Source organism: Limanda limanda, chromosome 17 (genome assembly GCF_963576545.1).
Source record: "Limanda limanda chromosome 17, fLimLim1.1, whole genome shotgun sequence".
In the NCBI taxonomy this organism is placed as follows: Eukaryota; Metazoa; Chordata; class Actinopteri; order Pleuronectiformes; family Pleuronectidae; genus Limanda; species Limanda limanda.
In genome coordinates, this window is record NC_083652.1 from 21,149,261 (window position 1) to 21,168,726 (window position 19,466).

Below are 19,466 nucleotides of genomic sequence, written 5' to 3' on the forward strand. Positions count from 1 at the left end.
AATCAACCAGGGATGGGAGCAGGGAAACTAGCCTACCTTCTATGACGTCAGTGAGCAGATTGAAGCTACCCAATTATTGATTATTAATAATTATTGCACTTTAACTCGGGTTTGACTCTCTTAACTTTGCAATATTCATTCCGCATGTCCAATACAAATGTTCATGTGCAGTCCTTTCACAGTACATATTGCACATATTTCCTTACACTTAAGTATTATTATCCTTGCACTAAAGTATTGCATGTTACTTAATAATACTTACTGATGCCTCCTTTTGACTCTTGCTGCTGTAATATTGTAAATTTCCCCATTAAATACTACTACTCCTTGCACTAGCACTAGTGGTAGTACTTAATATTTACATACGTTCCATGGTTTCAATGTGTGACTCAATAAATAACTCATTAAAATTCACTAGATCCAGATTTTTATTTGGATCTGCCACAAATTGCACAAACCCATGAATATCAGTTCCCTAAATATGCCTCTCTTTTTTCATCAAGATCCATGAATGATTAAATGAGAAAATATCAAAAATAATAAAGTGAAAAGATCATATATTCATTTTGCATCAATTACAGGACACAGCAGATATTTACTGTATTGTATTTTATTGGTTTCAGGATGAAAATGCATACTTTTCTAAAGTTGCTTTGAGAAGCAAGAATAAAATGCTTTGAACAGTAAATAAGAGAAAAACAATACCATTGGTTCAACTGTCTTGCAAGTCAACTACTGTACACAAAGGAATACTGATAATAGGATCGCACTTTAATTACACATTTTGGTTTGTAAGATACCTTTTTCAATTCAGAATTGCCTAAATAAAAAAAGAAATGCCTACATTTAACTTCAATAACAGTTTATTTTGAAGTAATTTTCTACAGTACTTTTGCCATCACACAGATTTAATACATTCAAGGAACAAACAGTCAGACTATAATAAAATACTTGAACAGATACAGTACAGTGAGTTGGTTTACCTAGTAAGAATGAAATAATCAAAACACCCCCACCACTGATGTTATAATCAAAGCTGAGCTGTTTAAAATCCTTTATTGTACCAGACAACTCCCTGCTAGATAGTTGGAAGACGACTAAATGTACAACCTAAATAACAACGGAGATGTCACAGACCTGACACAGAAGCATGCGTGCCTGTGATATGCACTTTACTTTTGAATATGTGCACGTGATTGTGTGGGTGGAGGTTGGATGATGAGGCCACGCCCAATTTCCTGCCTTCATTTCCTAGCGACCAGTAGGGTATGGTAGAGGGGCTTTACAATAACGTGCAGATAGAGGGAGCTGTCAATCAGGTATTCGGATGCACGGCGCTGCAGGTCGGCGTCGACCAGGAAATCCCCGGCCTCCTCTGTGCTTTGGTGGAAGTTGTAGACGTGGCGAACCACCACCTTGCCTTGCTGTTTTGCCATTACAATCACCGTCTTCTGGAAACTCACTCCGGCAAAGTCTGGACTGGAGGTGGCTGGTGTTACAATGATGCGAGGCCGGCCTCCGTCTGTGCGGGTGGGCTGCATGGCGCCCAGCTCAGTGTAGGTTGACCTGGCACTGAGCGGGAGCCAGCGAGGGGAGAACAGGGCGTTCCATGTCACCCTCTTACTGGAGTCGTGGCCGCTGGGCCCGAGCTGAGTCTGGAAGCTGAAACTGCGGTCATCCCGAGTGGGGTTATTGATGACCCAAGGGGAGCCCCAGGAGGAGGACAGGTAGTTGCGGGGAGTGAAAATGCTGCAGTTGACATCAAAGTACTTGGCCAGCTGGATCGGCGAGGCGGCGTGAAATTGGAACGCCAGGTAGAGGAGATCGCGGACGGACTCGTAGTATTTGAGCATGAGGGCCGATTGCCTCTGAAGACGGAAGAGGTGCTGGGGGGGGATCATGCCGTATCGGACAGCCTTAAGGGCACTCTCCACTGTGGAACTGACTGGCTGGTTCTGGCTAATCCAGGCCTCCAGGGCCTCGTAAAGCTCCAGCTCACTCTGCAGAATGAGGTCAGAGCGCTGGAGCAAGGAGAGGAGCAGGTCTTCACTGATGGAACCCCATTCTCCGCTCTGCAGCACGGAAGACAGGTTCCAGGACAGGTACTGCAGGCAGCTGTCCCGCAGGACCAGGTCCCCGATTTGTTGTGCGTAGTTGTACCAACCGACCACATGACCCGTGGGGGAGTCACTAGAGAGGTGCTGGGTCATATATTGGGTCAGACCCTGCTGCAGGCCCCACACATGATACTTGCTGGCCAGCTTATGCAGAGAGATGGCCTGATCTAGCCGCAGTGAGATGTCACCGCAGTACAGATACCTGCAAGAGATAAACAACCGTAAAATGAGAAAACTGATACAAAAGCGCACTGCATTGAGAAGCTATGTGCTCTGAGTCACTGAGAAAACCCACACTGTCCAATATTTGACTGAGCCTCAAACAGCAGGTGTAAATTTAGAATAATTCGCAGGATGGAGTATGCCACTTCTCCAAATAGAAAGAAGAGAAGCAAAATGGCGGGTAAAGACTGACAACTCGGTACCTGTGGCAAATCCAAAGGCATCTGCAGACAGTTTCTCGAATGCTTTTGTTCAACCAAAACTCATTGGCTCTAAGCAAATGGTTCCGCCGTGAGTCACCCTCACCTGATGAACTTGTCAAAGACGGCCGCACACTCGGGCGTCTCCCTCAAAACCACCGTGCTGGTGTTGCGGCTGAGCAGCAGATCCTCGAACACGTCACTCTGCAGGGTGAGTAGCAGGCTGTGGGCCTGGATCACCTTCACCTCGTCCGTGTTGATGGTCTGCACGCGGAGGCTGACATCACTGCCGTTCCCCAAGGCCAGCAGCGTCTCCATGCGCTGCACCAAACCCATGGAGTTGTTCAGCACCGTGGCGCCGCTGTCCAACGCTGCCTCCTGCTTCAGAGCAGCTGCGGAGAGAGCACGGACATGGACAATGACAACACATGACAGAGACCCTGTAACCACCGCTAACATGCAAAGGACATCTCTCTTGTTCTCTTGCAATTGCAACTTTCCAGAGAATCAGCTATTTCAGGATTCATAAGATTGTCTTTATTCACTTTTGCATTCAGAAATGAGACCTAATGGCCCTATTTTTGCATCAACCTGACTCTGGTCTCTGGGATTTCACAGCAGAATTCATCTTCATTTGCTCAATAAACTCGGATTTGACACAGCAAGACATGGAAAAGCCCTCCCCAACCCTTGGACTTAACCACAACTGATAATACTGTGTGTGTGTGTCACGGAAGAAGCAAACTTGCAAATCCTTCTGTTCTTCGGTTTTCAATTAACAAGGGAAAGGGAGCATAAAGCCAGGTGGCTGACTCAGAAAACCTCCGATACCAGGTGCCCGGGAAAAAGGATCCTGAGTTTGTCGCACCATCGTAGATGGCTGCTGCTTCTATGGGCGCTCTCGAGTTTAAGTACAAGTGGCCCTTACTGGAGAATCTTAACATGAAAGACTCAGCATGACAAGCTGCTGTTTCCATTCCGCACTGCCACAGCCTTCAGCAGCTTTGCTGGCCTGTTACTGGGGGTTTAATGAGACACAGGGGGGGTGCACTGGGCTCCCCGGGATGCCTCTCAGTCTTCATTTCCCCACAATCAAGTGCCCCAACTTCAAAGTCACCTTTTTCCAATTAGTCAGCCAGCACCCTGAGTCAGCTGAGCAGGACTGAGTTAGGGGTAGTGTGTACGGACAAATTAATGTGGCACAAATTAATTATAACTGGAGAACAAACAATCTTTGAAGAAATGTTCTACTCCTGATTCTTAAAACAAACAAAACTAGGGAGATTCACTTTGAAGTCGCCACAAACCAACAATGAAAACAATGTATGAAGAATGATTCCCCTGTGTCTTCCACTCAAGCTGAGGAAAAATGAAAACATTAAATGGAACATTTTATACACAGTTCCCCAAATATCTCGGACCAGATGAATCTGTGCTCAAAAGGAATTTCCAATGAAATCTAATGTGACAGCAAAGGAATGTGGCCCTCAAGCTTTGGGCGAAATCAGCCAAAGTCAGATCTTCTTAGGAGTAAGAAAAGCTCCCCCTCAGTGTTTGTAGTGCACTGTATCACTGAGCCGGCACTAAGCCAGGCAGCAAATGCACTCGCCTGTCTATCCCTGCACCCGGCAGACAGATAGATGAGGACAGGATGAGTAGAATAGATGAATATCCATCCCCTACCCCGAGGCTGAGGGAGAGCCACACATTCATGCTGTGCCCTACTACCCACTGACGGTATGGGGGAAGCTGGACTGAAATAGAACAATGCAGCTTCTACTCACAATATAGGATTTTAACAAAAAGATTAAAAAAAAATAAAAGTGGGTTGACTCTTCCAAAGCAAAACAATTTAACCAGTCATGCTGTTTTTTTTATCTTACCCCCTGTAACTGTGACTGAGTGGAAGTTGATGAAGAAGAACAGGGTGCCCACATAGACCCAGGCAGGGATCCCTTGTTCAGAGGAGCGCACCATATCTTCTCAGCTATTCCTCTTCCTTTCTCAGTGCCACTCTTTCCTGACCCGTCCTCCTGCTGCTGTGCCTCGGTCGGTGTGAGCGCAGAAAGGTGCGTTGCCCCTCTTGTGCCGCCCGGCTTCCTGTCCCGCACTCTTTATGTAGGACGCTGGCCTTTCCCTGGCGCATCTCGCAACCCCACAGACTCCATCGATTGGTGGAATCTGGCAGGGGCGTTGCTATAGCGACAGCTTTGATTTTGAATTTCTCCCCTTTTTGGATGATACATGGCATTGATCAGCGGCTTAATGGTTGTTGTTTTGTTTTTTTATTCTATTTTGTGTTAGTTTAAAAGTCAGGGGGGTGAAGCACTATCAACAATCAATATTAACACTGTTTCATGTTCTAATGGAACTCAGAATGCCACACTTCTCTGAACTGCAACATTTTGTTTATGGTATCTAATCTAAGTACAATCAGAGCCATTTAATTAATCTATTAATTAGAGCTCAATTAGTGGAGGTTGCCACTGAGACTATCTGCCAAAAGTAATTAAAGCGCTGATATGTATGACCTATACCGCAGTCAATCAAATTTTATAATCCAGTTTTTTATCTGACAGTAATTACTTCTCATCGTCTTATTTCTCGGCATCTTAATCAAAGTAATGGGATAATTTCATTGATGCTGGGTCCACTCAATTTAATCCGAGCCCTGTTTATAGAACAAAACTGCCAATCAGGATTCAATATTATCATGTCGTTTACTGAGATTTAAATAGAAATGTTTTTAGTTTCCCGTGTGAAAAAATTACTTTTTAGGTGCCACGAAAGAGCAGTTGTGTGACTACAAACCTCACAAAGTGCAGAAGGTTTTGCAAAATACAGACCATTTCCTGCTGGATATGCATGGAGCTAATGTTGCTGTTGGCAGGGAACATACTAACCTCAGAGCTATGATAATCAATATGAAATGCTGTACTGACTCAAAGTGAGCCCAAGGCCCACGTGACATGAGAGAGTCCTGCATCCTAGAATAACATGCACTAATACAAAGGGAGTGAAATGGTTGTCAGAGAAAGGGGTCAGTCAATACTGAGATCCCTGTTAAAATTCTAAGATATGGATCTGTTATAAAAAAAAGGATAATAATCAATGCATCCGACCGAGCCATTAGTCCAGTTGCAATAGTTATACCAACACACTGCATTGGGATGAAGGTGTTTACAGTAAAAGAGCTCCAATTCTATACAATGCTCACTGTGGCAGGGACACAGAGAGGGATTCGGGTTGTGATGAAGCCCTGAGGGTGCTGCGGTGGAAATGCAGGAGAGGAGATGTCCTGCGAGACCCCAAACCTGAGCCGCTGCTATGAATAACCTGACAGGTTCGTGGAGGAGAGCGGTGCTGAGGTGCCCTAATGAAGCACGCTGCAACAAACTGGACCAGGGAATATGGACCAGGCTCTGTGGATCTCCTGTCTTCTGAAAGTGACTGCGGATGCACCAAAATAAAATGCATCCTTTTTATATCAGTGCAATCAATATGTATGAATGCAAATAGGCAATTTAAAGTGCACCTGGACAATAAAATATGATTCAGGCAACAGTTGTTTAACTACAGAATTAGACCGAGAGCCCATTTAATTGTGTCTGCATCTGAAAATGAGAATGTCCTTCATTAAGGTCACATTGCTTCCCCCCTCAAGTTCAGCTCCTATTAAGAATCTGCTAACAGGACCACAGTGCAAAGGAATGGATTGACGAGATGCTGGATTTGTGAGAGGACCCCCTCGGGACATCTATCGAGGGATCGATGCACCACAGGGGAGCTCCATCACACAGTATAAACAATGCGTTTAGTGCAGGCTGCATGCAAGAGTTTGTTTCAACAAGGTGTCCTGGATGACCTTACTCTTGTGCCGGACCCAGAGGGAATGCACCAGATAATCAGGTCTGCAAAACATGACAAATTTGCTGAAAGCATATCAATGTGTAAAAGGTTTACATGCAAGAATGGATGAAATGAAAAACAAACAGAAAAGTGATACATCTTATAATTCCAAGTAACACAGTGGAATTTGTAGAGAAATTATTATGTCAAAAATGTAATCAAGCATCGGGTGGTTGCTCGATATTCTGCAGCACAGTTTTTTCCTTGTTATGATATACAATTTTACAACTCAATAATGGGCTAAGTAAGAGTAACTAGTTTTGTGATTCTTGGCAAAGGAAGGACCGTTTCTTCAGAGACAACACTCTGCTCTTACACTGTATTTTCTGATGGAAAAAGTGTTTGTCACAGTTTGTCATGTCCACAACCGGTTAAATTTCACATTTGAAATCCTCTTTTGACTTTCAAATCCCATCAATGGAATCACACTCCAGTATTTCAGCATTTTACCGTCGAGAGTGTAACTTGTATTCTAAAAGCTTAAAATCAATGGTGTCAGTCAATGCTCTCATTCATCAAATGGCTGTTAAGTGGCGTGGCCGAGCGGCAGATCAATCGCAAGAGCTATTTAGTTGTATAACCTAATTCGATTGTGTTTCTCTGAAAAACAAAGCACTCCTCCGATGACAAACAAAATCCAGCAGGAGGCGCTGCAACCTGGATGATGACTGCTCGGAAGTACTTTTACAGGGGAGTTAAAAAAAAAAAACGGGGATATATGTCATTTCAAAAGGTATTAATGTGATTATTAAAACATGCACTTGATGCCAGACTTTACAGTTTGAGCATCCTTAAATCCATCCACTGTGTGAAGGGCACTTTGCTCCAGGAAAATGAAATTGGGCCAAACTCAGAAACACACCCTGAAACTGACTAATCACAAAACTGATCAAATCACTGAACGCAATTAATCACCACTCATCAGGGAAATGAAAGTCTCTGCGTGTGAAGGGGGTGTGGGGGGTGTGGCGGGGGGCTCAGAACATGGGGCACAGCCTGTGTCACAGGAGAGGTGAGTGGTGCCTTTGTGTGGATGTAAACCGCCTGAAACAAATAAGTAGGGCTGGCTAATAATCTCGCAGAATATGCAAAGCTGCAAATACTCTAGGGGCTGCAGGAAGAGACACGGCAGGAACGAGTGCATCTGTGGATTCACTATCATAGGGAAGGAGATGGAGCACTGTGTGTGAGTGAAACTGGGAAAAGGAGAGTCGTGGATCGATTAAGTGGGTTGTTTTACTTCTCTAATAATTTCCAAAACCATCTAATTCGGGAACAAGGCCAGTGTGATTACAGAGTTGGGATATCCTCACCGGAGCTCATCCACCTGTTGGAGCTGCTCTCATCCGTCCAGGTAAGAAAATCTGCCCCAACAAATTATCCCCATACACTTACAATTATTATTGTTATACACCTGTAAATACATTCGATTTTTACTTTGTGTTCAGTGTTGTGTTTTTGTTTTAGGAGCTAAGGGAAATGCCTCGTTTTCTTATTTTAGCTTTGTAACTAATCAATAAATCAAATAGATTCGTCAATGGTTTATTTGGTTGAAGAAGTACAAGCATTTTTTTTTTTTGAACCTATAACTTCAGAATCTTCATTTAAGGATTAACTCAAACTTTAGATTTTTTTAATGTGAATGGAAAACATTAATACCAATACACAATCAGTCAGTCAAACAATAACACCTTATTTATAAAGCAGTTTTTATACAAACTAAATGTAAGTGCTTGAGATATAAAGTAGACCTAACCTATGGCAGAGTGAAAATAATAGAAATAGATAGAAAAATACATAACTACATGACAAAATATAAACTGTAGTGGCTAAAACTATAACTTAAATAGTTCAGCATAGATAGACTGTCTGACCGGATTCAAATTTACATCTGGATGATAAAGCTACATGTAATTGTTGTATTCTTCAGTAACTTGGATGAATTTAAAGTTAACACGAAAAGCCTTCACACTAACCCTAACCCAGGCCCAGTACATGGATCCCTCTGCTCCGTCAAAGAGCAGAGTGATCAGATGCTTGCCAAATCTAGAGTATCTTATTTAATAGTAAGTGTTGCAAATAATACAATTTGCATTGACATTATTTTTAAATAATCATTGTGTTTTGTGGCAGGTTTTCAAATAGAATAATAGAATCTGCAGTGAAGCCATGGAGCCGACCGGTGCTCCGTGGGGATGTGGCTCCAGCCTCAGCTCCATATATTACAACCTGTGCGACCTTACTAAAGTGTGGGGGGTTGTGGTGGAGGGCGTTGCTGCTGTTGGCGTGGTGACCTCCTTTGTCCTGTTCATCATCCTCATGGCCTGCTTACCGTTTGTGGAAGACAAGAAGAGAAAGGCTACGATGGCCTTCCAGGCCGGCATTCTGATCTTCACTCTGGGACTCTTTGGACTTACGTTCGCTTTCATCGTGGGCCGGGACTCCACCAGCTGTACTGCACGCAGGTTCCTGTTCGGAGTTCTGTTCTCAGGCTGTCTAGCCTTCCTGGTGATGCATGGGTTGTGGATTGCCCTGCTGCAGCGGAGAGGTCGGGCTCCCAGGGTCTGGATACTGTGCCTGGGAGCCCTGGGTCTGTGGCTGGTTGAGGTGATCATCAACACAGAGTGGCTCATCATCACTTTGACTTGGAGGCCACAGGGCAACAACACTGTCCCTGTCCCTGACCTGTGGTGCAGCATTGCTAACCAGGACTTTGTGATGAAACACATCTATGTAATGGTTCTGCTTCTAGCTGTGGTGCTGATGGCTATACCCTCACTGACACACAAGCAGAAGCAGTGGCGCAGAGATGGAGCCTACATCCTGGTCACAGGGCTCCTCACTGTGGCTATCTGGGTAGCTTGGATTGTCATGTACATCTATGGGAACAGAGTGGCCGGGAATCCAACTTGGGATGATCCCACTCTGGCTATAGCTGCGGTGTCAAACGCCTGGGTGTTCCTCTTCCTCTACACTATCCCAGAACTCTGCTTACTGACTCTGAAAGACCCAGACCAGGAGGAGCCCCATGATGGAGAACATATCTATCCCACCAGGAAATCGGTTTACGACAACATCCGCAAGGGGATGGAGACGCCTCAGAACGTGTACCTGGAGAACAAAGCTTTCACAATCGACGAGCCTACAACAGGTACGACATGACGTAATCATGAAATAGAGGTGTTTTAAATATGGTGTGTTAAATAGAGGGGCATCAAATATCTACTCTACAGTATTGTACATTTGTTTGGTGGAAATGATCAGCCACATGGCAATAATCAGAGAAGAAACTAAGAATAATACTTGAAGTTGTAGCAGCTCTGCAAGTTTGGACGGTTCTCTTCCTGTTCCATTTGTTTATCCAGCTTGTGCATGGTTATCTTGATATATGCTGTGAATACTGATTCACATAACTGGTCCGGGTTTGGGTAAATGACTGTTCTCTTTATCTTCCAAGTGTCATTCCTGTTTTACAGTTTATGATGAAGTCCGACCTGAGACAGAAACAAGAATCATAGTCCACTGAACAATGATCATTTTCCTCTTCCAACCTTCTCTTTACCAGTGCCCTCAAAGCCAGTGTCTCCATATGGGGGGTACTATGGTCAGATGCGAAGCTGTGTTTACCAGCCCACTGAACTCGCCATGATAGCCAACGGTCTGACAAAGGTGAGTGTGTTCATGATACTTTACACCACAAAAAAAAAAAACCTCCTCGTCATCACAACTGAACTAATCCTTCCTCTCTCTGGGCGTTTCTATAGATGGACCAAGAAGCTGGGAAGTTTCGACCCACATCCCCCTTCAGGGGTTCAGGAGGCAGCAGCTCCCCGCCTCATTCACCAAATTCCTTACCATCCTAGGGAGTGTCCCACAGGAAGACTGTAGAGAACACATTGCACATTCAGTTTTTAAAGCGATGAAATGAATCCCCAACAGCAAATGTAATGCATCGTCCCTTTCTCTTCCTCAGTAAGATGCTTGAACCTCGCATCCTACCCGCTTTATACTTAATTTCCTCTGTTTGTGCAGTAGGCAGAGTTTGATAAATAAAGTATTAGAATTACTGGAGACGGGCGGACGATGTATTCATAGCCGATCTGAAGATTTCCATATGGAAAGTATATCACAAGTTTAGTTCCTATTTCATTTCCATTCTCACCAGTATATGGAAACTAGTGCCCTGATCTTCACTGTCAACTGTTAAACCAGAAATCCATAAAGAATAGAATGGACTGTATGCATCTCTCTTTGAGCTAAAATCAATCTTAGGTGACAACTGATCAGCTGTGTTGTCGGTTTCAGACATGAACTCCGGTAAATGTCCTGGAAAATCTGATCGGGACAGATTGTCTTTCACATATGAAGAATGCAAGTCATATTCATCCTGAGATATTCATATTTTTTTTGTGTTCATCTTTGACACGTCCACTCACACGGCATTTTTCTGCAATATTCTCACGTGGGGTCACTCGAACATTTTACAATAGGGGTTAAGCAGGAAACGTTTGGACTTCAGTGCATGTGTGAAAGCAGCTTATTTTAGGTGTGTAAAAAAACTAAAGAGAAGGATCAAGTACCAGGGGAATAAAACAAGTGGCTGTAGCCTCAGTTGTGTGCAGTGTAAAGCCAATGTCTTTGTTTATTCTGGTTGAGATTACATTATAACCAATGATTTTTTTTGTGCCGTCACAATCTGCTGATTCCAACTCGTCTGTTGCTCGGTTCACCTGAGAAATAATGTCATTCAGACTTCCTTTAAAAGCCGTATGATTTTGTAGCATCTTGGATTTATAAAGAAATTATATATATTGTATGTATAAGGTGTAAATTGTAACGTATTAAACTTTTAAAGCTTACTCAAGGCCGCTGGATCATTGGTTTTCACCAGGAAATAACAGGAGGAGGCAGCCAGGGAAGTGTCAGGTATTGCAAGAGGAAGCGTGACTGACCAGGCTGTCCATCGGGAACAACCTAGAACCATTATTTACATATTATATAAGGCTTGATAAGGTGGTAGGGGCTGGCACGCGATTTGTCGTGAATGTTTTTTTCACGGGTTAACAAGGAAAAAACATGTCAGCAATAAATCCATGTCATAATCTTCAAAAGTTTGAATTTAGGACTGCGATATTCTTAGTAGAGCCGGGTCGATGCATGATTGATTTGAGGAGCATAACAGTGAGCTTTGATGGAGCGTGTGATAGAAACTACACTGTCTGAAAGCAGCAACAATAAAATGCTGCCAGGAGCTTTAGAATCAAGCATGTTTGTTGCATAAGAATCAGAGTGGACAGCTGATAACCATGAGTAATGGCACAATTTATACACACTCATCTATATACGTGGTGTGTTTACTGAGACCGTTTTAAATCACAACTGTGGATATACAATGTGGTCATATTAGTTTCAGGAAACCAAAAATGGACAACTACATTGACTTGCTATTAGTTCTTGTTCACTACACAGAGGGGAACATTTGTTCACATTGGATTACTCACACACACACACACACACACACAGTTAAGGGTGAGCTGCGGCTGCCTAGCAGCAGGCTGACTAAGCTCTCTCCCAATGACTCCCTCCCTCCCGTAGCGTCAGCAGCCACAGGTAATTACTTGCAAACTAGAAATCAGTCAGATCACAAACAGCTCCACCTGATCTCCAGTGTACACAAGAAATCAAAACTTGTGAACGGAGCTGCAAAAGAAAACAACTCCATGCAGATAAGCAGTGCAGCTCGTAAATAAGTCAAATTTATCCAAATGTGAACAAAACAAGAGAACAGACGTTTGAGACGATGTTTTCTTACAATTTAGAAAACAGTTACGTCTTTGCTAAGCAGTTACTGTCCAACTCTGCAGAAAAGGCGTTTATTGACTTTAATTCCAGATCAGTGAATTGTGCTTAACTCACACAAACAGCATCTTTCTCTGACAGGCAGCTGCTGTAAATCCCCTGACATTGTGAATGGCTGTCTTGTGCACATGGACACGGCTGGTTTCGTGACCAGCGAGTGGCTGGGCTCAGCTCGAGGGAGTCGGCACTACCAATCACAGGCAGCTTTCCCCACTTACTGCATTTCCCTGTCACTGTGACAACCCTCAGAGGGAAAAATAAAAAACCTGCTGGTCAAGCTGAACAAACCGAAAAGACTGAACCCACAGGGTTATTACTTTTAGTACCATCACGTGATTCTATTCAGTATAGATATTGCAGTGTTTGCTTCTTGATATAGGATGCTCTGAAAGATCAATGTTTCAAAGCAAACATCTGAATTTGTATAGTTAATCCCCTAAGGCCAATAATGAAACAGTGGCCTTGTTCACGAGGGTTAAACTTTTCAGGATTACAAATGGAAATAGCAGTGCCAGGTCTCCCACATTTAAAAAGACTGATGCGATTCATTTATCCCTGGATTCAGGCTCTCAGTGAGGTACGAAGGGAAACAAGGCATTACTAGATTTTACATTTTGTTCCGTGAAAGCTTTGTTTATATTAATTCCACCGAGGTTCATAGATGTGAGTTTCAACAGCCTGCTGTTTAGATGACAAAAACAGCAGGCATGACAAGGCAAATTTATTTGTATATAGAACCTCTTAACTAGGTAATACAACTCCTCTAAGAAAGCAGAGAAAACCCATCAGATGTTATTCAAAGATCGACAGGTCATATTACTGAAAGCTACAGGATAAATAATAATTGGACCCGATAGTTAGATTCCTTTCTGAGCAGATGCTTACACCGTCAGGAGTGAACTTTGAGATACGTTGAGGTTTAGATGGAAAACCCTGAGATTGCTGCTGATGAAGATTATGCGATATAATTAAAAGCTCCGCAACAGCAATTAAAGAGACATCATGGTGAGACTGGTTTGTTAAATTAATTTGTTTCCTTTATTTATAAAATTGTGCTCTAGTTCCACTCTAAAAAATGCTAAAAGACAATTTAAATTAATTTTAAAAAGCACATATTGTATTGTATGGCATGGGGTACAACCAAAAACAGATTTTATGTAAAACAAAAAAAAAAGGTCACCAATTATTCAGCCTGCATTTGCCTTCAGTCCTCCATGCAAACTGTAAGAAACCAGCTGGAACCACTGAAGACTGCCATCTAGTGGAACTACAGAAAACAATCAGAGGTTTATATTTTCCTTGAGATGGCATTTTTTTTATTGTCCATTGTCCACACATGATGCTATAGCAGTTATCTAAAGATGGAAATATGAAAACAGAAAGATATCAAATGTATATCAAAATGTATAATAGTTGGGCGATCAGTTACACTAATCCTAGCATCCAGTTCCCGATGGAAGTGAGTATGAGGCAGGGGACTTCCTCTAACGGTCGCCTGTGGAGGCTTCTTTCCCTGACAGAGAGCTTGAGTGTGGTAAGCCATCTTTCTGACACATACAGTCTGCTGAATATTAATGTTCACTGCTGTCATTCACACTTTCCGTAGTTAAGGAAATATGTTGCTTGAATTCAGTGACATGAGAGATCAATCAAAGTCTTCGATATTTTTCAGGCTGGCAGCTCTGGCCTCCTGGTGATGCTGCCTCTGTTTCTTAATGAAGCGGTAGGCCTCCACTGCTCGCTCCCTCTCCTCCTCCATCATCCTCTTTCTGGCCATAGAGGGCTTCACTGTGGAGATCACCTTGTTACCCAGGAGGGAGTTGAGGAGCAGTCCCTTCGAAGAGTTCTAGATAATGGAGGCAGAGGAAAAAAACAGTTAACCACTTAATCAAGCATTCAGATCAATGGGAAAGCGTGATAAATCCACAGAGCTGTTACCTGAGATTTGACCGGAGCTTTCTTGGGTTTGGAGCTAAAAATCGGGGGAGCCATTGAAACTTCCCCAAAGGGAACATGATCTACAATACAAAAACAATCATTTGATTATGATAAATTATAGAAAGAACTTCTTTCAGCTTCAAGTTTAGCTGATGTCATTTCATTTTTCGGTCACTATGCCGCACGTTGTAAATATGAACATGATTATAAAGTGGTTAAGATTAATTGTTTCGCAAATACTTGCCCAGGCATATATCCGTCAAACACAGATATCCCATCAAACACAAAGCGGCATAATACGTCATTTGGAGATGTCTTTGTTTTAGTCCACCATTCACTCTATTCTCATTTTCAACAGAATACAGCCTTCTTCTACTGCTAGTGTAAAAAAACAAAGAAAGGCTTGTGGACAAAATAATTTACTTCCCAGATATTAAGGTAAGAGTCAGCTACCAGGCCAAACCCAATGCAACTGCAGAGATGGAAGATACCTCCTTATGATCTTCAACATGTTCCAACTGAAGGCTGTGAATATACATTCTTGTGCTAAATTGCAGAGGAGAGAACAACTTTATCTCACTTCCTTTATTGTGCTAACCACAAAGTAAAAACACTGCTTGATCACCTACCGACAAACCTCTCTTTCTCCATTTCGTCTTCTTGTCTGGTCAACTTTTTCTGCTGTAGCCTCTGTATTCTCCCTTTATCATGACTGTAGAAAGACGGCAAGGAATAAATAAATCAGACATTTATCATCCAATGCATTATAATACAAGTCTGTCTTTAAGTGTGCACATTTAAATGCATGCTGGCTTTTACCATTATATTTACAGTGTGAGGCAGAGATAATTGGCAATTAAATCTGCAATTACTTTATCAGTTGAGACTTTTTAACTTTGAGTTACTGCTCCTCTACTCTGAGGATCTGCTGTTCTTTGGTGAGAAAACATAATATGTGGATATGTGACAGGACAGTGAATATTTGAATGTATTTGGGTTATTGAATGTCTAATCAGACAATTTTTTTTTTTTAAATATTTTCATTGTTTTTGCATTGGGATTAGTGCCAAACCGCAAACAGCATTAATTACATGATTATTATGACATTATTATCTATTGTATAGTAAAATACTTGTATTTATACCTCTACTATATATCATATCATATTATATCATACTCTCTGTATATTCTTTGTATATATAAGTCTATATACACATATTTATACATGTGTACATGTTATAATTATTATATTTACTATCATTATTATATATACTGTTGCTGCTGCCATTATTACTATATACTGCTATTATATTGATATAATTACTATCATATATAAATATATATTATGTTATATTATATACTATATATACTGTACTATTTTTATATACTGTGTAACAATAACATTACCATCATATCATCAGTACTATTACCATCATCTTGCCACTGCACCTTATCTACCTATTTATCTTGTGTTTCTGTTTTTTATTCTTTCTACCTCAATATTTTTTCTTTTATTCTATTGTATTGTATTTTATTGTATTCAAATATACCAGCTGCTATGACAACTTAATTTCCCTTCAGGGATGAATAAAGTACTCTATCTATCTATCTTTCTATCTATCTACATTGTCCAAAAGACAGCCCTTATAGGCTCATTTCAATTCATACCAAACCAGCCCCCCCTCTTAAAAAACTGCTGTGGACCTCCTGTACTGGGAGGTGAATCCCTTCCCAATCCCCATGGGACTTTAATGAAATATTGCGTGCTGATTTGGTCAAAGGAGAAGCCTAAAGAAGCCAAATTCCATGTGTTTCGGGTCCCGATAAAGGGAGATATTGGCGAAGGCAGTTTAAACTTTGATCGACTACGACAAACAGCTGCTTGACTCACTCCTTCTTTTTCTCCGACTTGCCCCCGGGCTTGTCCTGTTTGTCTGCATCCAGCTCGGGCTTTCTGTCCACCTGGTTATTGGTGAGGAAGAGGACATGTTTGGTCTCAGCCTCCATGCGCTGCAGGTAACCCTTCACGCTCTCGTGCTTCCCCCTCTTGAAGTGCGGCACAGGTATGTCTCCGTCCTGGGACTCCTCGGGTTTTCCTTTGGGGAGGATGGCTGTAAGACAGAAAGTCAGTCCTTCACTGTCTAAACAACAACGCCACGACTGAGGCACGTGTGGAATCCATCTTTACTCACCATCTTTTAGCTTTTTGGATTTCACTGGCCCACTTTTCATTCTCTCCTTGCTCTTCATTATCTCTCGGAGCCTGAAGGGGATGTGTTCGAGGTGGTCCTTTTCTCTGGGTTTCTGGGGTTTGCCATCTTGCTTGAGCTTCTTATCGCTGCTATTTAGACACATAACAATGTGGATTAAAACAAAAAAATTGACACAAACCCTGAAATCCAACAGTGAACGCATTCGACGCAGGATGCACTGAGGATTTGAGTTTGCTACATAACAATGACATTTGATTGTTTTCACAACATGCATGTTTGTTGCATGTTGAGAGAGAGAGAGAGAGAGAGAAACACACACAGACAGACACAGAGAGAGAGAGAGACACGCACACACACACACAGACAGAGAGACACACACACAAACACACACACGGAGAGAGAGAGAGAGAGAGGGAGAGAGGGAGAGAGAGAGAGACAGACAGACAGACACAGAGAGGGAGAGAGAGAGAGAGAGAGACACACACACACACACACAGACAGAGAGAGAGAAAGAGAGAGACAGAGAGAGAGACACACACAGACAGACACTGAGAGAGAGAGAGACAGACAGACAGACAGACAGACAGACAGACAGACAGACAGACAGACAGACAGACAGACAGACAGACAGACAGACAGACAGAGAGAGAGAGAGAGAGACACAGAGAGAGAGATAGACAGAGAGACAGACAGACAGACAGACAGGGAGAGAGAGAGACACACACACACACACACAAACACACACACAGAGATAGACAGACAGACAGACAGGGAGAGAGAGAGAGACCCACAGACACACACACACAGAGAGAGAGAGAGAGAGAGAGAGAGAGAGAGAGAGAGAGAGAGAGACACACAGAGAGAGACACACACACAGACAGACAGACAGACAGAGAGAAAGAGAGAGACAGAGAGAGACACACACACAGACAGATCCGGAGAGAGAGAGATAGACAGACAGACAGACAGGGAGAGAGAGACACACACACACACACACACACAGAGACACACCGTGGATACACATCTTGGTTAAAGTAGCTTCAGACAAACTAACGCGTCTACTTTCATCTACTTTAACTTGAGCTTCTTATCTCTGATATTTAGACACAGCCCAGACAACAAGGACACATTTAACTACACATGAGCATTCGGGTGTTGTGTGTATTACAGATTCTTGTCCTGTCTTCCACCCAAGAAAGAGTTTAACACACTACCCACTACGTCAGGGAGCTAACAACCTATGCTAACAACAGCTAGCTGCGGGAGCTAGCTCCACCGCAGTCCCCACACGCTAGCTAGCTGCTGTAGCTAACATGCTAGCGGTGGGTCCGTTCATAGACTAGCTTCGTTACCTCGGTGGTTCTCCGGACGTGCGGCTCCTGTTCCCCCTTTTCTTCGCCATGTTGCTGTGTGATAGTTCCGGGCTCGACAACACAACAGTGCACGTTGAGCGAGCAGCGTGCACGACCTCTGACCTGTGAACTCTCACCCCACCCGGCGCCAGGGAGCTGTGAAGAGAAGAGGTCTCACTCTGTCGCTGTTCTCGGGTTCCTCAGTCTGTACGGTCGATAGGCTGTTACATTGCGCCTCTTGTTTGTTGGTTAACTTTTCCCATCAGCGGTTTTATGGAGTTGTGTTCGTGTTGAATACAATATTTAAAAAAAAATGGAGATAAATCACTACGGGTTCCTGAAAGGTGGAATAATTAAGTCTCAGAGTGATGCACTCCACTCCACTCCATATACACTTACTTCACATCATATGTGATATGTGTTAATATAAACCATATTGATATTATATATCATTTTATACAATAATATTGTCTTTTGCACACTCTGTCTACATATTCTTACACTCATAGTATATTATATTATCTTTTGTATAGTCAAATACTTATATTTATACCTCTACTATATATCATATATTATATCATACTCTCTCTATATTCTTTGAATATATAAGTCTATATACACATATTTATACATGTGTACATGTTATAATTATTATTATTATATTACTATTATTATTATATATACTGTTGCTGCCATTATTACTATATACTGCTATTATATTGGTAGAATTACTATCATATATAAATATATATTATGTTATATTATATACTATATATACTGTACTATTTTTATATACTGTCTAACAATAACATTACCATCATATCATCAGTACTATTACCATCATCTTGCCACTGCACCTTATCTACCTATTTATCTTGTGTTTCTGTTTTTATTCCTTCTACCTCAATATTTTTTATTTTATTCTATTGTATTGTATTTTATTGTATTCAAATATACCGGCTGCTATGACGACTTAATTTTCCTTCGGGGATGAATAAAGTAATCTATCTATCTATCTATGCACAGGCAATAGACGATCTTTACCGTGGAGGACACTCTGATTGGCTTTAGTAACTGCTGCTACTCCCGCGTACCACCACGCGGGGGCAGTGTAGTTGACTCAGACTTTGTTTTTTATTTTGACTGCTTCAAACTTGGTGTTATCAGTAATAATGAGTAGGAGGGTAATATGGGATTTATTTTGGCTATTTCTGACTTTTGAGATTTATTCCGATATCTGTTTTACACATTGGATCAACATATGTTACCTTTGTGTGATTCTTAAAATGTTTTCTAACCACACCAGAAGAAATAATGGAGATATCATAATCAGAGGAGACATGACACAGCTTTTTAGTGGTGTTTGTCCCAAAAAATAAATGTTCTGCCAGAATTTGATAATCTGGGACAGGTCACTTGGTAATCTGGGATACCTGTATGGTAGTGTATTTAAAAAAGACTAAATCACGTTGCTTTTATGCATGTCAAGCTCATAATTATTATTATTATTAATATATTTTTTGCATCCAAGTGTAATAACACATTTGTTAAGGTGCACCAAATACAGTGTTTGCTCTGTGTATACAATAAATCCTTAAAAACAAAATGTAACATATTGCAGTCCAAAAGCGATAGTTTACGTATAGTTAAATTATT

At 42.0% G+C, this 19,466-nt stretch overlaps 3 protein-coding genes across 4 annotated transcripts; 1 reads left to right on the top strand and 2 right to left on the bottom strand.

The window, feature by feature from the left end:
* Nucleotides 1-1,244: 1,244 nt before the first annotated feature.
* Nucleotides 1,245-4,528, bottom strand: btbd17b (BTB (POZ) domain containing 17b). Its single transcript, XM_061090892.1, has 3 exons — nt 4,423-4,528; nt 2,646-2,931; nt 1,245-2,319 (listed from the first exon to the last, which is right to left on the bottom strand). Exons 1-3 carry the CDS (start codon nt 4,514-4,516, stop codon nt 1,245-1,247), a joined length of 1,455 nt encoding a protein of 484 aa, XP_060946875.1. The 5' UTR covers nt 4,517-4,528.
* Nucleotides 4,529-8,617: 4,089 nt separating this feature from the next.
* Nucleotides 8,618-10,311, top strand: LOC133023715 (G-protein coupled receptor family C group 5 member C-like). The gene is made up of 3 exons (XM_061090784.1): nt 8,618-9,599; nt 10,014-10,117; nt 10,213-10,311. The coding sequence occupies exons 1-3, from the start codon at nt 8,618-8,620 to the stop codon at nt 10,309-10,311; spliced, it is 1,185 nt and encodes a 394-aa protein (XP_060946767.1).
* Nucleotides 10,312-13,136: 2,825 nt separating this feature from the next.
* Nucleotides 13,137-17,937, bottom strand: ccdc137 (coiled-coil domain containing 137). Of its 2 annotated transcripts, none has more exons than XM_061089785.1 (6): nt 17,811-17,937; nt 16,438-16,583; nt 16,137-16,356; nt 14,875-14,957; nt 14,246-14,325; nt 13,137-14,153 (listed from the first exon to the last, which is right to left on the bottom strand). In XM_061089785.1, exons 1-6 carry the CDS (start codon nt 17,858-17,860, stop codon nt 13,953-13,955), a joined length of 780 nt encoding a protein of 259 aa, XP_060945768.1. In that variant the 5' UTR covers nt 17,861-17,937; the 3' UTR covers nt 13,137-13,952. The 2 variants fall into 2 exon arrangements, with proteins under 2 accessions (XP_060945768.1, XP_060945767.1); XM_061089784.1 differs by having other exon boundaries at nt 13,138-14,153; nt 16,438-16,586.
* Nucleotides 17,938-19,466: the final 1,529 nt, after the last annotated feature.